This window comes from Lissotriton vulgaris, chromosome 6, assembly GCF_964263255.1.
Source record: "Lissotriton vulgaris chromosome 6, aLisVul1.2, whole genome shotgun sequence".
NCBI classification, from domain to species: Eukaryota; Metazoa; Chordata; class Amphibia; order Caudata; family Salamandridae; genus Lissotriton; species Lissotriton vulgaris.
Genome location: NC_141694.1, coordinates 218,151,467 through 218,177,247, shown reverse-complemented (window position 1 = coordinate 218,177,247; position 25,781 = coordinate 218,151,467). Strand labels below are relative to the sequence as shown.

The following is a 25,781-nucleotide window of genomic DNA, read 5'->3' as shown; positions in this document are numbered from 1 at the left end:
ATCCTCAACGATGTTAAGATTAGGAGGTTAGCGACAGTAGTGGATAGATTGTCTGCCAGTACTGCAAGGTCATTAATGCTAGTAGAAGGTGAGATGCAGTCGATCAGAGCAATGGTTCTTCAGAACAGACTTGCTCTAGATGTAATACTAGCAAACTTTGTAAAGCTTTGAAGGTTCAGGAATGTTGTACTTATATTCCTGATAATTCAAAATCACTTGAGAAAGTCATACGGAACATTACACAGATTCATCAGGACATCGAAGATTTATCAAAAATAAATGTTTGGGAAAAAGTAGGTCATGGAGTGGGAAAGGTTGGAAGTTGGTTTGCTAATCTTGGCAAAAGTATAATATGGTACATATTAAAGCCTGTATTAATAGTATTAATTTGCATAATTACATTATTAGGATTAGTAAAATTATATAAATGGTATAGGTCGAACCAGTTACAAAGATCGATGAGAGATCAAGAAAGGAGATTAGCAATGTTACAAGATCAACAGTATAAAAGTCTGAGAGCACTCGAATCGATAAAAAGAGGAAATGAGGTAACTAGTTCTGTATAAAAGGTTGTATTCAAATTGCTTTTAGTGATGACTCCTAAAAGTCATCAAAGGGGGGAACTGAGAGAGCGCAATTTGAATATAAAATATATAGTAGCCATATTTAGACGTATATGTTATAAATGTAGGAATGAAACGCATATCGTAATGTAAAGTTGACGATAATAGCATAAAGGTCAACTAACGTGATAACATGGTATAGGGAATGTAAAAGTATTCACATGTTAAACATGCATTAGATTTAGAAGGCCCGTATACATGATGGGTAGACATAGAAATGTGTAGAAATGCTTATGAAATGTAGAACGTGCACAGTAGAATACATGTACGTGTATAACTTTAAAATTGGAGTAACATGAGAGAAAAACGTATGGAAATGTAACTTGGAGAAATGTGCAGAGAACTTATATAACGATGTAACCAGTGAGAATATAAAAGTTGTACTCTACGTAGTTTATATTCTAAGTAAAATGTATTCAAGCATGACTAAGACTTTGCTAAAAGTACGAATATATAAATGTACGTTAAAGGTTTCACTGTGTAGAAGGTTTTGTAGGAATGCTAGAAGGGTTTAGGTCATTTGTGATTATAACCCGACGGACCAAGAGTTCGCAGGAGCTTAGTCAAATGTATGTAATTTAATGCGCTTGTAAAAGTCGTAAATAGCTTGATGTGGACGTGAGAGCCAAGAAGTCTAGTACGTGTTAGATTTAAGGTGACAATGCCGGACGGAGCTTATTGCTCGTACGTGAGGAGAGACACTTTGAATGTGAACTGTGTTTTGACAAGACCATTCACAGGACCTAGAAGGGTCAAGTTAAGCGACATGGAGTTAAAGATTTGTCTAAGGTCGTTTGACTTTTGCGCTAAAGGTGTCAATGAAGGTAGCCAGCGAGATGATGAAGATGACATCTAAGGAGAAGGGTCAACTTAACGAACGACGCAAGGAGTGGACCAATGGAAGAAGCAAGAAGTTGACATCATCGGGGAAAGTCCGTGGTGGGCGTCAAGGGGCGTTTCACCCACACTGTAATTGTGTATTTTAGGGACAGCACCCCGGGGAGGAGAGCAATCAGAGAAGGGCAATGTGAGGAGAGCAGAGCAATTAGCATTAGGCTAAGGCGAGAGCAAAGACAAGGGTAGATGCCTTGAGCAGATGCGCTGAGAGATCAGAGCGCAAGGGAGCAGTAGGCCGAGGACCCTTAGAGAGCGGATGGGTAGGCAGAGAGGGTACTGCTTCTAAAATTTAAGAATTCCTTTAGAGGCTAAGAGAGTTTGAACTTCTTTGGGAGTCAAACTGCTGACACCTTTTTAGGGAAGAAACTTGCGAAGTAGGGATGTCACATAGCATAGAGTAGGGACAGTTCTAACTTGATCATTTTATCTTACTGCAGATGACGCAGAAGGAACCACTTCACACTGAAGCTTTGATTACGGATCTAGAGACTGATTTTGTATTTTGTATACTTTCTGTAAGGATTGTATTGCATTCAAATTAACTTCATATAAAACTCTTAAACTTTATCAGTTGTAAGTGGTTCTTCAGAGTGGCGTCAGTTAATGGGGTTTGTCTAATCTATGCGGGGGTTGTCCTTTCCTCAATGACAGATACTAGCGGTCCAAAATAGATGAATGAGATAATTTATTAAATTGATCATAATCATAAATTGATAACAAAATCTCATTCCCCGCATGGGCATTTGTTAGATTTGGCAGCAAGATCTCAGTTGAAGCTACTGCTTTCTCTCCAGCACCACTCTGTGGATGTGGCTATGAGAAATAATCCTTATATGATTGATCTTCACTTGGGTTGTGACATTATCGACTTGACATGTCGGCCTATAAACCATATCTGAATTATTGTTCAGTGGAGACGGTTGTTGATGCTGGTACATTCGTCCTCCCCTATAATCACTGCACCCTGCACTATTGGACTCTTACTGCCTTGTCTTGATCTTTGTTGGTCTAGTTAGATGCCAGATCTCGCAGCCAGGCTCTGGAGTGACTTATGATCATGGTTTCATGCCTGTCATAGAATACAAAATGGATAATCAGAGGCAATGTTTGTGGATTGGAGTGTGCCTATAATGCTGCCACCACATTATCATAATGATTGTCAGTCCAATGTCTTCTAAAAAATGAGTTCTACCCGAGCGCTTTATTTGACTATACAGCGCTACCTCAAGTGCGGCAGTGTGTCAGTCAGCGGCCGCAAAATTCACTGATTTGTGGCGCTATGATTGGTTGTATATTTAGGCGCTTCCTGCCTTCAAGCGTGACGTGTCAGATCGAAATGTGTTGAAAACAGGATGGCCCTGCTTACGGCCCTGTAAATGAAAAATGTAAGGGGAGTGGGTGAGATAATGAGATTCATAAATCACAGAAGCGATGAGATTGGTGTTTGTTTTGCCTCGGCGCAAAGGCCGGGGTCTCTTTATCTCCCTGCGCCTTCAGGTCCCGGGCTTCCCTCCTGGGCACTGTCTGTCAGCCAGGCTCGGCTCTGACTTACCACTTGAACCCAGGATTAAGCTGTGCAGTGTGTCTGTTTCCACCGCCCTCTGCCTCTCTCCCCAGGCACCATTCCGCCCCCATCTTCACCCAGGATATGCTGGTGTGATTGAAGGAGGGCTGTAAAATTCCGCAGTTTGACAGTGTGACAGGTAAAATCATTCCGCCTGACTAATTCCCGCTTCTGAGAAACATGCACTGCGCATGCGCACAGACAGGCGGGACATTGGTACTCTGAGCTACCCAAGCCTGCAGTGCAGTGAGAGTCTAATACTTTAGTAATGAAGCTGGTATATTGTCATGCCTTGCTATGAAGAAATATGGGGCCTAGTCACATCTCGAATCTAGGGGAGATTTGTATGGAAGGTATTAACAACACCCGGTAAATACATATGGGGCTTTATTTGCAGTGTTATGGAACTACCACCAATTAAGAGGCTACCAGGGAAACACGAGGGATTTTAAGAGAAAAGACTTGTATACTTCGCATTCTCCCTCAATTAGTTTCAGCATGTTTGACCTGTCGGAATTTGTCAGGGGGAAATTGTAGGGGTGATGTTTACCTTAATGGTGTTTACCTTCAACCTCGCACAGGGATCAGAATTAACCCTCCTATTCAGAATCAGCACCTCAGATTGGCAATTACATAGTGCATACTATGCAACAAGGTCCACGTGATGTGCATATTATATGCCTATGCATGTGGATAGATTATTTATGTTCGGGTATTCATCTAGATTTCCTGGGTAAGGGCGCACAAAGTACACATGTTATAATGTACTACGTAAGTGCTCAGTATTTTTGTACTACGCATTAAAAAAAAAAGTAAAATAATTTTTCCATTTCCTAGGGCCAGATGTAGGTAAGTATATTTTACCGACTCATAAATACCGAATTTTACCGATTCGGTATTTATGAATCGGTAAAATTGAAGGAGGGAGATTTAGGTAAATTCGGTAATTGAATTACCGAATCTGTAAAAATCGGTAATGCCCATTGATTCCTATGGGCCTTGAAGCCCATAGGAATCAATGGGCATTACCGAATCGGTATTTACCGATTCGGTAAATACCGAATCCTGCAAGGGTGCAGGGGGTGTCACTTTGACACCCTCTAGCACCCCAAATACAGGCATGTGTGCCATGTGGCATTAGGGCATGTCTGTCTGTCACATGGCATAGGTGTGCATGCACACATGTGCATGCACACCTGGATTCGGTATTATACCACCCAATTGGATTGGGTGGTAAAATACCGAAACTGTAAGGCCTTTGGGACTCAGAAGAGTCCCATCTACATCTGGCAGTTACCGAATCGGTAAAAATACCGATTCTGTATTTTACTGATTCGGTAAATTTACAGAATCGGTAAATTTACAGAATCGGTAAAATTGGCCCCCTACATCACAAATACCCATTTACTGGTCGGTAAATGGCCTCCTACATCTGGCCCCTAGTGTGCATGCTTGCAGAACTTACACAGTTTTGGAAAATGTCTTACTGAACAGTTTTCCAACACTGCTACGATTCCTATGGCAGTAATAATTACTTGTGTTTATGTATAGCACTCCTTACCACACTTCTGCCATTTATAAGGGACGTAAATGAGAAGTACTACTATTATCCAATTTAATTTACCGACTTCGGAAATTAATTTTGTGACCGCGGAAGGGGAGTCGGATTCGAACTGAAACTCGGAAATTTCGGATCGCCACATTCCTCATCAGCAAGCCTTCAATGCCCCATGCCATACTACACTAACACCTGAACTGTATATTTGTATTCACGTATGTAAACAATGGAAATTGTAAGGATTCACCAAACAAATAGTAGATGAATACGCAAGTGTGTTCTGTCCATGACGTTACCTCCAGCATACAGCTTTCCAATCCACTCATGCCTCAATCCGCCAGAGAATACCTTTCCCCCAGATTCCAAATTCTATAAGACATATTCAAAGTTCTACCAACTCTACGCATCACCCCCTTATACTTACAGATGATAATGATCAACAAGAAGAAAACAAAAACGTATGCTTTTACAACATTAATGCAATACTAAATGAGTATCTCTACGAAACATATGTACACAAGAAATAACTTGTAAGACTTCATAATGACATGTACGGATGCATACAATGCATGCACTTAGTAAATTGTCTATAATACGCATATGCAAATGCTCAAGATTTTATACGACTGTTAGTCAATTCTTCTTCATCATTCATGTCTCTTTTTAGCCTCAATCCAACAGAGAATACATTTCCCCCATATTCTAAATTTTATATTACAAATTCAAAGTTCTACCAACTCTACAGAAACACATTCCCAGTGTCATAAACGTCACCACTTTAAAGGTGCTTGCATGTTTTGTGTTGCATGGGCTTGGCTGCGACTCCAATGTCTACTTTTAACTCCCACTTTTCCACACACCCTTAAAACTTACGTCTATCACAAAGGATCATGAGTTGTGTGCAATATGCATAAATAGAATGTAGTTGAGTGTCTCTTGGTGAATCATATGTGGAGTATGCAGGCATGCTTTATTACTTGTCCCAGGCGTAAAAGCTTTATGATCCTCTGCATGCAGCCAGATGAAATTCCCTCATGTTAACACAAACGTACACAGACGTTTGTTCTCATTTAATCACTACACTCTTCGACACTGTCATCACACCGCAGCTCCAAAGCACAACCTCCTAGCATCTGCTGTTATTCTCACCTCCTGTCACGCTTTCCTCTTTTCTTCTTTTGCTGTATGTGTTTGTAGAACTTCCGGCCCATCTCCCTGCTCCCCTTCCTGGCAAAGGTCATCGAGAAAATCACCAACATGCAGCTGACCCGCCACCTCGAGGACAACAACATCCTAGACCCATCCCAGTCTAGATTCAGACGCAACCACAGCACCGAAACTGCCCTCATCGCCGCTACAGACGACATCAGGCGCCAGCTAGACAACGGTGAAACTTCAGCCCTCATCCTCCTGGACCTGTCAGCCGCATTCGACACAGTCTGCCACTGCACACTAAGAACACACCGCCAAGAAGCCGGCATTCAGAAGAAGGCCCTTGACTGGACCACGTCCTTCCTCTCCGGCAGAACCCAGAGAGTCCGCCTCCCGCCCTTCCGATCCAAAGCCAACGACATCATTTGCAGCGTACCCCAGGGCTTATCCGTCAGCCCGACCCTGTTCAATGTCTACATGGCCCCCCTCGCACAAGTAGCCCGCCAGCACGACCTGATCATCATCTCCTCTGCTGACGTCACCCAGCTCATCCTCTCCCTCACCAAGGACCCACACACCGCCAAAACCAACCTCCACGAGGGAATGAAGGCCGTCGCCGAGTGGATGAGGAGCAGCTGCCTGAAACTGAACTCGGACAAGATGGAGGTCCTCATCCTAGGTCCCACCCCCTCTGCGTGGGACGACTCCTGGTGGCCGACCACACTGGGAGCAGCTCCAACACCCATGGAACATGCACGCAACCTAGGATTAATCCTCGACTCCTCCCTCTCCATGTCGAAGTAGGTCAACGCCATCTCCTCCTCCTGCTACAACACCCTCCGCATGCTTCGCAGGATCTACAAGTGGATCCCGACCGAAACAAGAAGAACAGTGACCCAAGCCCTCGTCAGCAGCAGGCTGGACTACGGCAACGCACTCTACGCAGGAATCCCGGCCAACACCTGCGACGACTACAACGCATCCAGAACGCTTCAGCCCGACTGATCCTCAACGTCCCCCACCGTAGCCACATCACCTCCCACCTAAGAGACCTGCACTGGCTCCCCGTCAACAAGAGGATCACCTTCAAACTCCTCACCTACGCACACAAAGCACTCCACAACACCGGACTGGCCTATCTGAACGACAGACTCAACTTCTACACTCCCACACGCCAGCTCCGCTCCGCCAGCTTCGGCCTTGCTGCCTTCCCGCACATCCAGCGGACGACCGCCGGTGACAGATCCTTCTCCTTCCTCGCCGCCAAGACCTGGAACACCCTCCCCACCCACCTACGGCAGACCCAAGACCTGCTCGCCTTCAGAAGGCTCCTCAAGACCTGGCTCTTCGAGCAGTAGCAGCACCCCCTCCCCTCCCCTTCAGCGCCTTGAGACCCTCATGGGTAAGTAGCGTGCTTTACAAGTTCTCTGGTTGATTGATTGATTGATTGATTGATTGATAGTATTCATGTACTGTAGTCTTAGCTGTGCAGTAACAGAGTTATCTATGTTCATTGGGGATGTGCACATTTGCATTTCACAATTGCATTGCTTTTCAGACATATTCACACATTTGGACCTAGAGCTATTTAGAGAATGCCCAGAATCACACAGACTGCAGTGCCAGGGCCAGGATTAGGACTAGGTGTCCAGATTCCAACGCTGACAATGTAGTTGCTAGATCACATCCCATGTATTGTGATGCCCTTTGTACAGCACGCTACATAGGGCGAAGACTACATAGGTCATGAATGAAATTAATGGTGTATTCCTGTTTCTGTTCATGCTATTATGTTGTCTTCATGCCAATGGTAGTGGAAGTGACAACACGTAACCTTTTACCACTGATGACATAAGAGGTTTGACTTCGTGCCCTATCATAGGCCACTCAACAGACTCCTATTTGCTGCTAAGTGGTCAGGGAAGGTCCAAGTGTGGAAACTTTATTTCCATTTTCTCTCGCTGCTTCTGTGACCAATAAGATTAGTGGTAGTTACGTCATTTCCAGAGGTACTAAAATATAAGCTGTACCAGCCACCATTCTGTGCTAAACCTCCTTGGCTCCAGGTTTCTCAGTTCATCCACTTCTGCAAAGCTCTGGCACCATAAAGGCCTACATAAAACTGATCCAGTAAATATATATTCCTAAAATATGTACTTCTTTCCCAATACAGTTTTGAGCAGACAAACTGTCTCCTTTGTGGAATGGAGGCAAAGTTCTTAAAACAAGAATAAAGTTTACCGCAGGCATAGGAAGTATAACAGCCTGTTCTTTAAAAGACAAACTTGGGGCATTGTTCTAGAGATGATTAAGATTTGTTTTTCAGATGCCCTTCAACCTTACACACCTGAAAGGCTGATAAAAGTATTGCCTCTCACAGAAGTATTTCAGGTGTCTGGCTCTTCCTGTCGCACAATAGACGCTATCACTTGATTCAACAAGTGAGTCAACACACAGCAATGTTCGGCTTGTAAGAGCCTTTTGTGTGGCAGGAAGGCCTGACTACCTGGGTTACTGAAAAGAAAAGCGAGGTAGAAAGTGCGGTTAGCTGTAATAACTCGGAGGTGCTAATCTACTCCAAGTTATCCATTTGACACTTTTGTTGAAAAGCCAAGACTCTGAAAACAAAAACGTAAATGTGTGAGCTGTCTCCACCTGCACAGACAGAAAATTGTCTCTTAAGAAACAGGCACTTCTTTGCTAATGGTTCATATTTCCAGGGGGGAGGGCATTCAAATCTGATTGCATACGCAAGCAACACTGGAATGGAACTTAGATTCCTTGGGGCTTCCCTCTGGCAATTTTGTTTTCTGAGGGATTCAAGTTTGTAAACACAATGCAAGTTAAGCTTCATTTAATCAGATAAAACGACCTCAGATATACGATGTATGCTGAGTCTGGTGGCTTAGTGGACTAATGCATCCACAACAGGGGTCTTTGTTAGACCTCATGGTCACAGGCTCAAATCTCGGCAGCTCCACTCAGCCTTTCATCCATCTGAGGTCGATAAAATGAGTACCATTGAGTTGGGTAACAATAAACATGTGTTATTCAGCGCCTTGAGTCCCATTGGTGATAGTGAGCTTTACAAATAGACATGTTATGTTATGTCGTCTTGTAGTGGCAGTGTCCCAGCCACACTAACACAGAAGCCCTTGAATGCCGGATATTGAATGACAGAACAATGAATGGTAAGGTTTAATGCAAAAGGCTCAACCTAAATCCACAGCCAGAACCTATGAAAATGTCCTTGAACAAAGCCACACGGCGGGCCTGATCTAAAGATGTTATCAGGTGGGCCCATTTATCACAACACATCCTTCGCTAGAGGGTGGAAGGATCAAGGACCACGTACACCCCTTGTTAGCACTCATCAAGTAGTATGCATGGCAGGGTGAAAACTCCATTGGACCTGGCCACTGCTTTCAGGTGCTGCCCATTCCCCCACTTGCTCCCAAGAGGAATTAACCACGAGCAAAAGCTCATATCCCCTACCTGTTGTGTTGGGGGCCCTGGGCCCCCATGCTGCAAAGGACTAACGCAGACACAGTTAGCTGTAGGGTACAACTGGCCCAGAGCACGTGCGCTCGGCCTCTTTTTATTAGACCTGTGTCACCTGACCAGTGACATCAGTGGTGGGTGGGTGTTTAGTGTGAGGTCACAAGAAAACAACTAGACTGTGTCCTTGCAGGACACTACATCCCTCCCAAAGTTTAAGGAAGAGAAAACAAAATGTCCAACCTGCAAGAGAACAGAATAAACAATTTACAACCCCAACAGATCTTCTTCAGGCGATCGGCTGGGATAATGTTGAAAAGTTCCAGGATTACAAATCCAGTCAGATGAGCTTCACCTCAGCGGTGTACTTCAGATCATCCTTGTCTTGCTGCGCTTATGTACACTGTTCAATACTTGGGGTATCTGGAGCAGAATGGGATTGACCCTTGAGGGTTCTCGCTGGTGTTCCGAGTCCGGTGAATGACAACGCTTGTTGGTTGTTGGAGACGACTGCGGCACGAGAGGTCTTTCTTTGTATTTGCTGATCTTGATGCTTTCACACCTCCTGCCGGCCAAGTAACGTCCGACTTGCCTTTCTTGCCCGACTCCTCTCTCACTGGAGCCTCGGAGATTGGCCTCTCCTGCTTGGACTCTTCTCTCACTAGAGTCGCTGGGAGGACCCTCTTGCTGGACATGATGGGACCCAGTGGACCGTGCGGGGCTTCGCATGAGCCGCGCAAAGGCGTCGCTGAGGAACTGCCAACGGACTCACCGCCAAGTCTCTCATGATGTCCTCGGGGGTGTTGATGTCATCCGCCAGGATGGTCTTGCCGTTAGGACATGGGTTCAGTGTCTTCATCAGACCGTTTCTCGTTGCCAGGTGTTTACCTGGGGCCTTCGTGCTTCCTGTTGCCTGTCGTGAAGCTGCCGCTACTGCACCTCTCCCATCCGGATTCCTCTCTCACAGGACATGCGGCCGAGGCCCTTGTCCCCTGGACTGCCACTTGATCGCGTGGGCTGTGCGGGTCGCTGCGGAACTTCGGACATGGCCTCAGTCGCGTCTTGTGTAGTCCACAAGGATGGATTGTCTAGTGCTCGGGTATGCGCTGCTTCGGCAAGCTTCATGTTCACGGGGCACCCATGCGGTTCTTCAGTGGTTGGTCTCCTCAGGTGCGAGTTGTCGGGATTACTGGGATCCACACGGATGTTGCGATGTTCCTTGGACAGCACCAATATTCCTGTGTGCTGACTGTTGCAATGCTCCTTGGACAGCACCGATGTTCCTGTGTGCTGAGTGTGGTTCTCTCTCTTCCCCTTGTGGAGTGATGTTGTGTTACTCCATTCTTCCTCTTCAGCCTCTTTCTCGACGCGGTCCAGTCCTCTTTCTTGCTTGCTCTTTCTAACCAGGCTTCTCCATGTAGCGGGCACTCTGCATGTATCTCCCCTGGTCTTGTCCATGCGGTGGGACACTGTCTTCACTTGGCTTGATGACTAGACCTGCCGTCGTATCTTCCCTCTACTTGATCATTTCTTTTACTTTTCATCAGGAAACCCTTCCTTGGTCATCGGGTTTCTTTGTCTCTACGGTTCTTTCTTCGGCGGCACTTCTGCAATTCTCTGGCGAATTGGCTTCTTCCCTTTCTTTGTGGAGCCGCGCCCTTCTTCTCCCTGTTCCATCTCGCGACGCGGTCTGGTCACCGTACTGTCTTGCTCTTCCCAACCAGTCTTCTCCAGGCAGCGTGCACTCCACCTGTTTCTCTCTGGTTTGGGCATAGCTCTCCGACACTGTGATCTTCTCTTCTTGTGACTGGACCAGTCGTCGCGATCTTCCCTCTTGACTCAGAATGTTAAACTGTGGTTGTCGACGTCCGCTGGTCCATGTCTTGGTGGTCGAACTTCTTTGCTTGGGTGTGACCTTTGGTGGGTCGGCTTCTTTGTGTGGGCACGACTATTGGTCGAGTCGTCTTCCTGCTTGGGTGCGACCTTTGGGCAGGTCGGCTTCTTGGCTTGGGTGCGACCTTTTGGGCAGGACGGCTTCTTGGCTTGGGTGTGACCTTTGGGCAGGTCAGCTTCTTGCTTGGTGCGACCATTGGCGGGCCGGCTTGTTGGGCGCGTCACGGTGTTTTGGCGTTGGCGCGCTTTGTCTGCGCGGAGGAGGGTTGCATCACCGCTCCTGGTGCATCTCTGGTGCATGCCGCCATGCGTGCTGACGATGGTGCTCTGGTTGCTGCGAGATGTCGCTGTCTTTCTTGGGGACCTTTGTGAGCTGTCCCGTGGCATTAGCGTGTCGCTGTGCAGCGTCACTCTGGAGCTCTTGATCCTTGGCGCTCTTGGCACGTTCCGGCGCAGTGCTGCGCGGTCTTGTCGTGCGGGTGTGGAGTTCTTGCACACCTGTCGCGTTCTTGCGCTTTGTGGTACGGTTCCTGCATTGCTGGCGCGTTCCTGCGCTTCTGGTGAACTGCGCCACTGCTTCGTTGACCTTCTTGGGCGTGGAGTTCCTTCACTCCTTGCGCGTTTCTGCGCAGTGTTGTTTTGTCCTGTTGTGTGGAGTTCCGTCACACCTTGCGCGGTCCTGGAGTTTTCCGGCAATGTCTCCTGGCGCGTCCCTGAAGGTTTTGGCACGTTCCTGCGCTGTCTGGTGAGGCAGTGCTCTTGTTCTTCTGGCATATTCCTGCGCAGTTCTCTGCTGTCCTGTGTCACTGGGCAGTGACGGTGGGTTTGTGAACACTGTGTCCGTGCAGCAACTGCAGTCCCTGCTGTGTCCTAGTGTTGCTGTCTGCTAGTGTCTTTTAGTTTTGGGGTTAGAACCCTCGTCAGCTGCGGTAGATGAGGCTTGTTCTCTACTTTTCTCCTTGTGAGTGAGAGACGTCCCTGTCTCCCCCTGGTGTTAGGCGTGTGCTGTGCAGCGCCTCCTTCTGGCTGCGTAGGGCTCTCGCTGCTCCTCTACTTTCTGATAATAGTGGCAGTATGTATTGTCCTAGGGCACCTGCTTAGTTCCCATGGCCCTGTACAGTGTCTCTTGGATTGCCTTGCGCTTGTGTGCTTTACCCTGCTGCAGTACCAGGGATGGCCATTAGACGGCGGGGGAGGTCCTCGGCAGGCACCAGCAGTCTTTCCTTTCGTTGCTCTTTTTGTTTTCTATGGCCATTGCTGGTTTCTACAATGCAGTTGAGGGAGTGGGGCACCAGGACCACAGTAAGTGCTTTTCACTGCCTTTATGACTCTGGACTGTGCCTGAGGGCGCCACACACGTTCAGTGCTTCTATTGTTGCTAGGGGTGAATTCTAACGTTGTTGCCGGGACCTGCTTGCTCCATTTTGCCAGCCTTGGATCTGTGGCTCCTGTGTCCTTTCACTTGCTGGGCGTAGCTGACGGTTTGTATCCAGTGGGCACAGGTTGGATGCTGCATTTGGTCTCTTGCGCCCCGCCGCCGCAGCTTCACTTCTCACTCGCTGCGCGGCGGGGTGTCGGCGCTACACAGAGGGAAGGCTGTTGGCCCTCGTGTGCATTGAGCGTGGGAGCTTGTTGCTTGCGGGGACGTGGGTGGCCCCTGCACGGGTCAGGTTGCAAATGGGGCTGGTGTGTTTCTTGATGCGGGTGGGCTCCGCTTTAATTACTTGTGCCCCCTCTTCTTTGCCCTCTCCCGCCGCAGCAGCCACACACTGTTCATTGAGCTGCGTGCGGGGAGAGGGGGTCTCTGGTGATAAGCCGTGGGTGGGCTCCGCCGAGGATTCGGCTTGTCGCGGATGGGCTGCGCTTCACTTAATCGGCGCCCGGCAGCTCCCCTCACGCTGCGGGCGCTCTCCGGTCAAGTCTATTCACCCCGCCGCCACACTTCACACACGCGGCGGAGGAAGGGCGCTGTAGGCAGCCCGCGGGTGGGCTCCGCTGGCTCTGCTTTACTGTTAGTTTATTGTCGGCGCTCGGCAGAGTGCCACGGCTATGCAGGTGGGCACCGCTTGTCATGCAGTCACGGGGGGTCGCTCCAGGCTTGCTCGCCCCCCTCCCAGGCATTTCGCAACGCCCGGGCTCACCTTCGGCCGACGGCCTTTTCGACCATGCGGGTGGGCACCGCGATGGTCTTCCTCGTCACGGGTTCAGTGGCGGCCGATGCAGGTGGGCTCTGCACGGCTCTCTCTCTTCACCCCAGGCAGGGGCTCAGTCGACGCGGGTGGGCTCCGGTCGGACCGCTCTTCTTTCGCCTCGCGCAGGGAGGCTCACGCTGGGCACAGAGGTGCGGGGTGGACTCCCGGACACCTCACCATGGATCTTCAGGCCCGGGGCAGAGCACACGCTCCGCGGGCCTCTCGGCGGCCGGCGTCGCTTCCTCAGGGGGTGCCCTGCACATGGGCAGTTCCCTTCTTCTTTCCGGGGATATTCAGCTGTGGCAAGCGTGGCATTGTGTTACCGCCTCGTCGCCAATGTTGTGTTGGGGGCCCTGGGCCCCCATGCTGCAAAGGACTAACGCAGACACAGTTAGCTGTAGGGTACAACTGGCCCAGAGCACGTGCGCTCGGCCTCTTTTTATTAGACCTGTGTCACCTGACCAGTGACATCTGTGGTGGGTGGGTGTTTAGTGTGAGGTCACAAGAAAACAACTAGACTGTGTCCTTGCAGGACACTACACTACCCATGCCACCGGAGAGCAGAAGCTGAACTTCGAACACGTTCCTCACTAGCTATCACCACGGTCCCAATGAGCACTAGATGCTTTCTACCGCATCTCCGTTCGAATACTCTGGTTCTTCAAGTGGAACCCTGCCAGGTCGACCACCCACTCTCTAATGTTTGTGTTACAACACTGGAATGTTGAGAGCGCCATTGAAGACAATGGAGTGCTCCGGACTGTTAATGGCCGGTAGAAGCTCGGAGCATCAACATTCCAATATTTGTTCACAGCTGTTGCTGTGAACAAAGGCTTCATGGAGCCCGAGAGGATTTCAACTCACACAAGCTCCGTGAGGCCTTTTTTTTTTACAAATTAGAAAATTCTGCCCTCCAGGGGCGGAATGTTCTAAAGCCTTAGAGCCTTCCACAGCGAGCTTTACTGGCCATTAAAGGCCCGCTCTCTTGTTAAAGGCCCTCGCCTTCAGCTCAGGCCTTTAACGCTGGAGCGGGCCTTTAATGGTTGGTAGAGCCTGCTACTGCGGGCTCTAAGGCTGTATTGGAACATTGGAATGTTGTGAGCTCTATTGAAGACAATGGAGTAGCTCTGGACTAGTAATGGCTGGTATAAGCCTGGAACTCCAACATTCCAATGTTTGTCTTCATGTTTCTCTTTAATGTAGAACATTCTACCCTTAGTGGGTGGAATGTTCTAAAATGTATGTATGTATGTAAATGTATAGGCATTTATATAGCGCACTACTTACCCGGAGGGTCCCAAGGCGCTTCGACCGCTGCGAAACCCTTCCTGGCTTCCCTGAGAGATGGTCCCTTAATGGGTATCTCCAGGGTGAGACCAGGCATCCCCGGCGGTCTGGTGGGGCCGTTAGTGAAGATGAGGCAAGCTAATGCCCAGAGTTGCCGAGTGTGATCGCTGATCAGAGTGGGCACCGAGGCGAGAGAATTATCGAGTCCGCTGACCCTGGTCCAGAAACCTGCAGCGCCGGGATTCGAACCCTGGTCCCGGGCCGTCCTCTGCTCTCGGGTCTGCCGCCTCTAAGCATTATAGCCCTTCTGCCCGAGGCTATACCAGTTGTTTAAGGCCCTCTCCCACTTTGTTGGCCCTCCCCTGTGGTTCTGGCCTGTGACTCTAGATCAGAGCTTTAACAGCCAGTATTGCCCTCAGCAGTGGGCAATAAGGCTATATAAGATGCTTGAGAAGGCTCTGGGAACTGTTGATCTATGATGAAACTGAACGCAGGCTCCTTGTTTAGATCCTGTGGGCAGTCTGGGGTTGAAGGTGCTTTGCCTTTGTAATTGATAAGGAACTGTGACCTGATTCACGGTCTGCATCCAAATAAGCACATGTACCATTCCTGGGACGAAAGAGTCACAGTTTCTGATCCACAATACATAAGAAATCCTGGCTACAGCTTTGTCAGCATCTGTTGGAAAGCTATATTTTTCTTCTCAGGGTCAACGTCATCTATCAGTCTCGCTCTTTTTTTTTTATTCTGTCGCTAAACATATTTCATATACTTTTTGTTAGACCATTTAATAAAGGTTTGCTAGGGATAGCATGACGTTTGAGTTATGGCTTCTCTCCTTGAACAAAACTATTTTCTTTAAAAAAGTAAGATTTTAAGCCTGAAAAACACCACCGTCTGCTCGGAGTATGATAACTATTTACTTCAGCTCCGTCCTATGTGTAATAATCAGGGGTTCAGTTGTAGTTACACCCCCTTTCACCACTGCAGATTGTGTCTGTAGCTCTTTGAGGGCAGGGTTCCCGAAATTAGAAATCAGAAACTAATTTATTTCATTTTAGCACTTTTAAGCTTTGTTTGGTACTTATGTAAGTTGCAAAGAAAATCAAACAATATCATTCGGATTCCAAAGTAATATATAACAAATCATTTTATGGAACGCAAATGGAGGTATTTGGCCCCAGACTAATTATTGGAGTAGGTCAGATAAATGTTATACTTGAAGGTGTTGTAGAAAATAATACATTTGTAACTGTAGTCAATGTGTAAACAAGGAATGTGTCTGTGTGTTTTTTTCGGTTCTGCATGTCCTTGGAAAGATTGCACATCCTTCTCTCCGACCACATGACCAGCAATGGCTGATCTTAACTGCCTGCTGGTGAGGTAAACCCCTAAGCAAAGGCCATTTATAATTCAGTTTCCTAGATTTGCTTTCGATCTGTGAGCCCTAAGTGCAATTATACACTCTCTTTTTTGTGTGTATAAGAAAGTATTGGCCAGAGCAACTTTATATCCTGAACATTTTCACAGTTGACATCAGAAGATGAACCTAGCGGTCCTCAAACGCTAAAGTTCGTACTGTCATTTATTGCGACAAAGGTAAGCTTAACCTGGAGCGTTTGGTTTTGTAGACTGGACTAACTTGCAGCGGTTGACTTCTCTTTGCACAAGTTGAGAAAGTGAAATTATGTACAACACAGATCAACTTGAAACTCAGTCTTGTACCAGGAGTAGGAAGAAGATGGCATCACATTGTAGGACCCGCAGTCAAGAATGTCTGACCTTCCAGTGTAGGATGCAGTACCTTAAATATTGTTAGTAAACCTCATAGCACAGTCAATTCAATTCAATTCAAAGAATCTTTATTCGATGATTAAAAATCACCATAAAAGCACATACATATTTACATGAATAAAAAGTCATTAAACATTTTCCAGATCCTGATATTAAAATATTAATGTTAACATGGGACACAGAACAGAGGAAAAAATGCAACACATTAAGAAAAGAAAAAACACATCATTCATCTCCCCTAGTTAACCTTAAACGGACCGCCACTTTGATAAAATTCATTATACAACACAGGGTAAAAGGGTCCGATGCTTTTTGTAAAAAGACTAGTGCCTCACTAGCATGTTCCAGTTTAGCTTGTTTTAAAACTTTTACTAGAAATCTGCGCCTGGGCATAGTGAAAAAAGGGCATAGTAAAATAAAGTGAAGGGAATCCTGCGGAGACCTATTGTCGCAGCCGCAGGATCCCTTCTGTTCAATTGATGTTGAACACCCTGCTGGTGATGCCAATATGAATGGAAGAAGGTTAAGTCTAAAACGGCACATCAAAAATCTGTCCTGTGCATTGTGCATAAGGTACAAATATGGCTCCATTCCCTCAACTCTCTTAACCAGGCTATGGGCCCTCACTGTCTTTTTAAGCCCTTCAGCCTCAGCTCTACGTTGACATAGCACAGTCACATTGTACATTTTATTTGTTCCATGAGACTGTTCCACCCACTCCCACCTCTGGGATTTTTTTTCTTTGAAGAAATCAAAAATCCATCTTCGGGGATGGTGGCGACCTTCTTCTGATTACCGACCTTCAAATCGGCATGACTCATCACTTCCCTGCAGGGGATAAAGGAGCAAGTCCACCACTGCTACGTTCAGCCACCTTCCCCTTAACATCAAAAGCATTTGAGAGGGCAGAGAGGCCATGATACACCCTTGAGACCATTCCCTATCACAATCCATAGAGACGGGTGACAATTTAGTGCTGCGATCTCCTAGCAGAATTATCCAACAGCACCAAGAAGGAATGGGGCTGTATAAGAAACTAAATGGGACAGATCACAGTCACCATTTAAGATTAAACTTTTAATAGTGGGAGCTGTCTCCTGGCCTATTGTTACCAATTCTTTAAAATATATCTATAGTGGGCTTGGCTCCTCCCAGAGGTGTATTACCAGTTCACCTTATGGTGTACCGTTTGATGTATCATTCTGCCTCCTGTGGAAGGTTTCATTAGAATGGATGGTAAACTATTTTAAATCTGCTAGGTACACTGAACGATCAAATTGGGTTGTATGTCGTTACAACGCATTCCGTTGCAACACATGCCTTTACCACGCATGCGTTACAACGCGAATTCCATTACCACGAATAACATTTACCACGCAAATGCCTTTACCACGCATATATTTACAACAATTTGCATGATAATGGCATATTCTTGGTAAAGGTTATTTTCAAACCATGCCCCAATTCCTTTTACTGGTCCCCTGCCCCGTCCCCTCTCCATCTCTCTTTTTTTATAATACCCCTTCCCTGTATGACCCCCACCCCCATTCCTTCTAATAAATTCCCCTTCCCTTAACATTAAAATGTTTGCCCTGCGCGATTCCCCCACCCACAAACCCTTTTTTCAAATTTCCATCCCCTGATCCCTATTTATTTACCCCTTTGCTACACATCCCCCTCATTAATTTCTTAAACTGAAATTCCCCTTACCTCTCTACGTCCTCTCTTCTCTGTAAGCTCTTCCGATCTCGCACGTCGTAAAGAGGAAGCGAAGGGTCTTTCCGCTTCCTCCAACGACGCCGATTTCCTCCACATCGTGATGTAATTAGGTGCTTTTTGGGGGGGGGGTTGGAGACCCCCCAACCCCCTTTTTGATTTGATTTTTTTTGGGGGGGGTCCCCCAAGCCCCCTTATTTAATATTACCAATAGCACACATGTCTTTCATATGTATCTCGTACTAAAGGAATGCGTGGTAAACGGCTGAGTTGTAGTGGCCATTTCCCCTCAAATTGTCTATCACATACTATACTGGAAACAATCCTTTTTTGCTATTTTCCCCCTGCATTGGACAAGTCTGTAGGTCTGACTTTAATGTGCTAAACTGCATTTGGTCATGCAAGAAACAAAAAGAGCATTTGTGAAAGAAAGCCTGTGGTTGTATGTGTTGGCACTTTAAAGCCGGGCCCATTGCCTTTGATGATGCTTATTTATGAGCTGTTAAATGAGATGAAAAAATCTCATGGTGCAAAAATATGCCTTGAGACTGCATTTAGTGCAGAAATTAATAGAAATCACTGCAAAACAACATTGCAACGTGGCGTAATGAGGTTTGGGAAGCATATTGTGCCTGGACGCTGTTAAATAGAGGTGTATGGAGCTACAGCAGAGTCTGTTTTCATCTGTGCTCTATTGTTTTGAATTAATTGCAGTTTCTTGATTCATCCTTCAGTCAGTTAAGCTACAGGGAGATCAAATTGTTGGCTACAGTCTGGATCTTAGGAATGGGTGGATTTAAAGTCACCACTGAAACAATAGTGCATTTATTTGATTATCAATAAGGGGCAGTAGAAAAGAATAGTGCACCTTTTACAAAGTGGGTATCTCTTCTAATACAGAAGCTTGATAACTAGTATTTTACCTCTCTCAACCAAGCAGGAAACAACCATTTTGTGTTGCTTTCTGGTGTCCAGTTAGGACCTGCACTGTGTCTGTCATTCAGTTTTCAACAGGGGAGGTGAATATGGTGGAAGTGGGAGACTAGCCTGTTTGATCAAGCGGTGCTCTGAGATGCTTCTGGTTATTGTTGATTTCCTGCCCTGTGTGTTTCTCCTCCCAGCCCATGCCTCTAACACCTTGTAGGAAGCATTAAACAGCATCCAGGGCAATGCCAAGCTCTACTTGGCTGTGCACCATATTCCATATTATCGTCGACAGTGTTTCCCGTCCTAAACGTTTCACTGACAAATCATTGTTATTAGGTGGGGCAGTGGGTGGGGTCTGAATATATCAATGGACTACCTTTGTGGATGGGTTTGGCTGCCACCCACAATCCTAGGACTGGACATTGTGTCCATAATAACACTGAGAGAGATGATCACTTTAAGCTCTGGTGTGGAGAGAGCCGAAAGAGCACTGTAGGGCCCAAGGATAGTTGTGTTTAAGAAAAGATGGTTCTGAGAGGTGGAGCGGAGCCCACAATTTTGAGTTCTTATGAAGCCTCACTGCCATGCAAGACACAGAAGCAATGGAGTGAGCTGGGCAGAGCATATGTTAATTACTTTGGCAATCAAAAGTATTTGGATATTTTCTTGTACTTGTTTGTGATGTCTGGACTGGTCCTTCTGAGAAGGGGTTGTCAATGGCTTGATTTTGTGCACAATACACACTGCCCTTCACTTGCATTCAATTTGTTCGGAAAGTGAGACTGCGGCCTAGACTGAAATAGAGTCCTTTTAGAGTCAGATAGGTCATTGCATTAGAGTACAGGTCAAGGCCTTGGTCATGGATTTGGCAAGTGCTGTTCATTATATTATGTGCTGTTTGAAGAGAGGGCGATGCTGGATCTGGGTGAGGGTATAAGTCTGTGAAGTGTATGGAGGGTCACATGTTGAGGCAGGGCGTGGCGAGCCATTGAAGTTTGAATATGGCACACAGGAGTGTTAGATATGCCTCAGAAGGATAGTTTAGGGATGTGATTTGTGCTCAGCAAGCTCTGGATGTAGGAGGTATTTAATCTGCCGATTCCATTTGGGATGAGTAGTTTGATTCTGTTATAGGGTAATCCTTCTGCTGTCCTTCCAATAAACACTTTCCGGGCCACCCGGAGTGCGTCTTTGTATCCCTTGTTGGCAGCTTGCTGAAGAGCAGCAGTAGGGCATTATGGTTTGGTCTTGACCGTTCACCACATGCGTTGTTGTTACGCTTTTGCATTAGTTTTTTTCCCCCTTATTTTGGTGGACCAGGCTTGTGTCATGGTCAGATCCTGTCCTGTGAGAAGTGGTTTTCCAAAACTATAGGCAATCTAGGCGGCCACGTGAAGTCCCTGATTGTTGCTGTGGCCGTTTGATGAGGAGCAGGCTGAGGAGTGTTGTGGTAAGACAAACTGTGAAAGAATTGCTTCTGTATCCATCCCCTGTTCAGACCCTTGTTGGAACCACATCATTTGTGTTGAGGCATCTGGTGCAATCTTAAGATTCTGAGTGTGTCTGTCAGTAAGAGGCTGGAGTAAGAGCCTGATGGATATAAAACCTTTAGGTGGTGAGTGTGTAATCCAGTTTAATTAATCAGTCAATCCGTCAACCCTAATTGCGTGTTATACTTTTGTCAGTCTGAGAATGTGTAGAAGAAAGATACAGCACAGTGCTTTCACAAATATAGGGATGATATGCCCCTTGGAAGAAAGCCTATGCATGGATTTGTCTGACTCAAGCAAGCTATGTGAATTTAACATTTAAGAAAATCAATAACTACTTATGCCACGTCAATATATGTTAAATGTATTGATGTGGAAGATGGGCAGTTTTTTGTCATGGATTGGTTTAAAAAGACAGGTATTGTCATTTTGTGTACTGGGTATATGTAAAAATATATTTAAGTTAGACACATAATTCTTTGGTGTATTCCACATCCTGTGTTAAAAGATGGATCTGTCACTAGCGTCTCATTATGTGTTTTGTGCTGTGACTGGATTTGGAAGAATTCTCTTCTGTGCATCCTGCTTTTTAGGTCGAATCTACTGATACTGGCTCAGATCTGCAACTAAAAACAAAGAAAGAAAGCAGCTGTGTCATTTTGTAGCCGTGCCTTGCTTGGTGCATGAACCTACAACATTTTGTAAAAGTGCTTTCTTTTTTGCTTAGCTTTAGCCATTCTGTACATCATCGGGATGCTTTGCTGCCCGACTAACAATCATTGGCAAAGTCAATAGATCACAAAGGCGCAGCCTATTGGCTCTGGCAATGCTTTCTTTCAGAATACAAACATCAGTGAATTTATTAGAGAGATGTTTTGTTGTTTCCTTTGGTGAATGGATTTCGCCTTCAGAGGCTTCGATTGTAGAAATGAAAGACAGATGTAGTGAACGTTAGAACAAGGAGGGAATTGATGTCTATATTTGTTACGGTCATGCTTAATGATTTCTGAAACGAGCCACATTCATTCTGCTTATCTATCCACTGAAATCTTAACTAGCTGCTACACTTTGTGTCACCAATTGAGCTCACAGTGTTCAGTAGGCCACATCAGTTATTCTAAGATCAAGTCTATTATTCATCTTCTCAAATTGATTTTAGGCAGAACAATTTCACAAATTGGCCCATACATTTTGACATGACAGTGCAGGATATATGTGCCCTAAATGTAAGTATTTTTAGATGCATGGTCTCTTAAGAGTCTGAAAGAGTTAGCCGTGTGTATTTGTACTGAACTTTACATTTCTGAAGTCCAGACCCCCGTGAAACCTGGACTAAAGACAGATTGTCCCCCGGGGGCTCATGCTCTACATACTAAAGGGCCTCTGTTTTCTTCTCTGTGCACCTGCCTTTGTAGAAAATGTTGGACGAGTGCCAGGACCGAAGGAACTGCCAGCTTCTTGTCAATAGCCGACTGTTTGGTGCAGACCCGTGCCCCGGAACCAGCAAATATCTTGTTGTGTGGTACAAATGCAGGCCCAGTAAGTATGTTTTACATAAATGTCACCCAAGTAGTTCCTGTTTTTAATCTGTCGGCCATTTTAGATTCACTGCGCAAAGGAAATAACATTGAAAACAATTGCTGTGTATTTGAACAATTGCCAGTAAACCAGACAAAATACACTGGAAATATTTGTGGACTGTTCAGGGCCAAATAGCAGATCAATAGGATTATTTGTTGAACAAAGACTAGGTTGTTTCATGTTTGTAGGTACTGGTCTTGCATTAGTATGAGGCAAGTAATTGTGTAACACCCTCTATTTAATAGTGTGCTGGTAAAGCGGGGGAGGGGAGGAGCAGGTAGAGCACATGTGACAATTCAGATACAATCTCCCACAACTCATATCATAATACATACTGACTATTTGAGGACAGGGGCAGGATGACAGAAAGGAAGAGTATCACAAACAGGTTGAAAGGTGGTACAGAACTTGGGTTGCATGGCTCGTGCCTTTCTGGTGTTTTATTTGATCTTCCTGATCGTTGTAATACGTTATCTTGTCCCAAAAAACCAAAAATGAATATATTTGCCGCCTACAGGGATAGGAGATTTCGAAGGTAAATATTTCAATTCACTAAAGGTACAAGCCCTAAGAATCTAGTCCATAAAAAAAGAATGGAGGCATGACTCCGGAGGCGTTGACCCATAAAATAAGAATAACAAATCTTGGGACATTGGTGAAGAACTTTAGTGGTCTGGAGGAGATGAGAGCAGGACAACAGCTCAAAAGAGCAAGCATTGGCAGAGCCAGTACATGACACCTTTGGGACATTTTAGTCTTGCAGCATGGCTAAGAAAGGGCAAATTAGCGATTGCATCATTTTGTTGGCACACACAGCACCCATGCATGCATCTACCAAATGATGCGGCCACTTTTTTCTTCTTTTTATTTGCAAATCAAACTCGGAAGAAAATACACTAAAGCTTTTTGGTTTTAGAAAGTGGGTTTGGGAAGCACCACAGGGGGGGAAGCAACATAGGGCAAAAGGAATGGTGTAGCAACATGTGTACGGGGGGGCACAAAAGCAACACAAAGAGGCCAGTGGGTCTGAAGTAATATGGGGGAGCAAAAGCAGGGTGGGGGAAAGCAAAAAGAACAGCATTGGGTGAGCAAATGTGTGACAGGTAGAGCAACGTGGCGCATGGAGGCTGGGGAGAAAAGCAAGCGAGCAAGAGAGAGGGGAACATGGAGCAGGTAGAAACACATGGCGAGAAAGCAATGTAGGTAGGGAGCACATGAGGAAGAAAGCATCATGGATGGTGTTGAGGAGGAAAACACATGAGAGAGAGGAGTGTAGAGAGGGGAAGAGAAGCACACTAGGGAGACTGCTACAAAACATGTGGACTCACATGGAGTGCTTAAACAAAAAGAAAAAAAGTAGTCCCTGAAGCGAGTAGTGGAAGGAAACAGTAATGCGTTCATGCTCCAAGGGAGGGACCAACACAAGAAGAGAAAGAGAAACTTACATGCTAACGAATAAGAAGCAAGCAAATGAGAATGACAATGAAGAAAACCAACGGTAGGCCATGAGCAGGTTCTAATCCCACTGTAAGCTAACAATACGTCTTGCACAGACAGCACACTCTCTGATACTCAATAGCTGGTAGTTTAGACATGGCAATAATATGGGCACTAGTAGACTCAATAAATTACTTGATTAGCACCAATATGCAAAAATACTTTTGCAGTTTCAAGTGACTTAAGCAAACAAACAACAAAATGTACACTTTGTCGATGTTCTTGAGACAGTGGGAGTTTAGGAAAATTCACCTCTTGGATACAAAATAGTAACATTGGTATCTGTCTTGGTTGTTTCTGGTGCAGGCATAGACCATAGTGGAGTTCTGCCACACCTTGCCTCCCTCTGCCCTCCATTCTCCCTACCTAGCATTAAGAAAAAGCCAGAGAGGCTCGGGATGCCCTAGCAGGCCACAGATTCTTGATGCAGGGCTCAAGTGTCCAAGTGTCACATCTTCCTTAGGTCCTGGTTCCCTTTTTGACTCTCTCTGGCCAACAAAGCACTACAGTTGGTTTTGGGGTCTTCGGAGGTCAAACCTACACCTGTGGTACAGGATGTCCCTGTCAGCACACAACACATAACATAACACATGCTATGCCATACTATATGGAAACATTCACAGAGTTGCACATCAGCCCTGAAACACATTAGGTGGCACAAGTTGCACTACATTTTTAGACTGCTCACCCGACCCGCACGCAAGTGTTCACTACCTTAAACAGGTAACCCAACTTGAGTATTACTTCTGACAGTAGTCTAACAATGTGTTCACAGATTGTGGTTACTGGAAAAATAGACTATTACTACCTCCATTTTATATGCAGGTTGCTATTGCTGTTGTGGAGTTGCAAATTAATAGTGTGGGCATTTATATGGGATGGACACGTCGAGTCCCTTCTGCACCCAATCAACTAATATACAGGCACCACCCCCCGTCTTCCCGCTTGTCGGTACACAATACCCTTCTAAACAGCCTGTGAGTCCACACCATTGGGATTTTGGTTAATGATTGTAAAATTTCAGGTCGTATTTATTCTACATTCAAACTTTTCTCATTCAAAACACAACTCAGAAATGTACATGATTTTATATTGTTTCCCTATGTTTAACAGAGTTAGCTAGACATCGAGTTACCTAGTCCGTCTACCACCCCGGCAAGAAGCAACTTCTGTGAGCTCATGGTTGGTCTGTACCTGCCTCGCTCTGCGCCCAACTCTGAATTTAACGCTCTTACGCGAAAATCCCAATATTTCTCTATCAAAGTGCTGTTTAAGCAAGATAGCAGAGCCCATCTCCATGCTGGAGGCCTGCTCACCCCAGAGTGTTCGCTCCTCGGGCACCCTCCACACTCATCAGCGAGCCAATCTGGGTAACCAGGCCATGCCTTGGTCACCTGGTGCAGACTGATCCTCCATCTCTCCAAAGGGCCCGTGTCCCATAGCACCAACGCATACGTAGGAGGCTGGGCTAAGGGCTTTGGATGAGACCATCCCAACTCCGCCATTTGAAGCTTCTCTAACGAATGCTGCAAGCATGCAGTGCTTCCCTGAAGCATATCGCCCAGTGCTCCCACAGGTCACATCAAGCAGTGCTCTCTTGAGCGGTATCCCTAGTGCTCCCTTGGTGTGCCATCACACATTGCTTTTGAAGCACATCACCCAAGCACATCTCCCAGTGCTCCGTCAGGTCACATCAAGCAGTGCTCTCTTGAGCGGTATCTCTAGTGCCTCCTAGGTATGCCATCACACATTGCTTCACTGAGCAAATGACCCAGTGCTCCCACAAGGCACATCAAGAGGTCCTTTCTTGCGCTGCATCAGTAGTGCTCCTTTGGTGTGCTATCACGCTGTGCTCATGATGCACACCAGCCTTTGTTCTGCAAAGGCACGTCACCCAGTGCTCCCTCGAAGCACATCAAGCAGTGCTTTCTTGAGCTGTTTCACTAGTGGATGTATGACGTTACAACGCATACATTCACAACGCATGCCATCACAACGCAACTATTACAACGCAGGTGCCATTACAACGCATTGCATTACAACGCATGCCATTACAATGCAGGTGCTATTACAACGCATGCCATTACAAAGTAAGTATAGGTAAGTATTTAT

At 46.2% G+C, this 25,781-nt stretch overlaps 1 protein-coding gene across 1 annotated transcript in view; it reads left to right on the top strand.

Moving 5' to 3' along the window:
• The window catches only part of LOC147707040 (protein eva-1 homolog C-like), a 739,660-nt gene that overhangs the window by 259,191 nt on the left and 454,688 nt on the right, over positions 1 to 25,781 (top strand). The window contains exon 3 of the mRNA XM_086926252.1: positions 22,007 to 22,130. Within this exon, the coding sequence (XP_086782378.1) occupies positions 22,007 to 22,130 (124 nt within the window). The remainder of the gene's footprint in view (positions 1 to 22,006; positions 22,131 to 25,781) is intronic.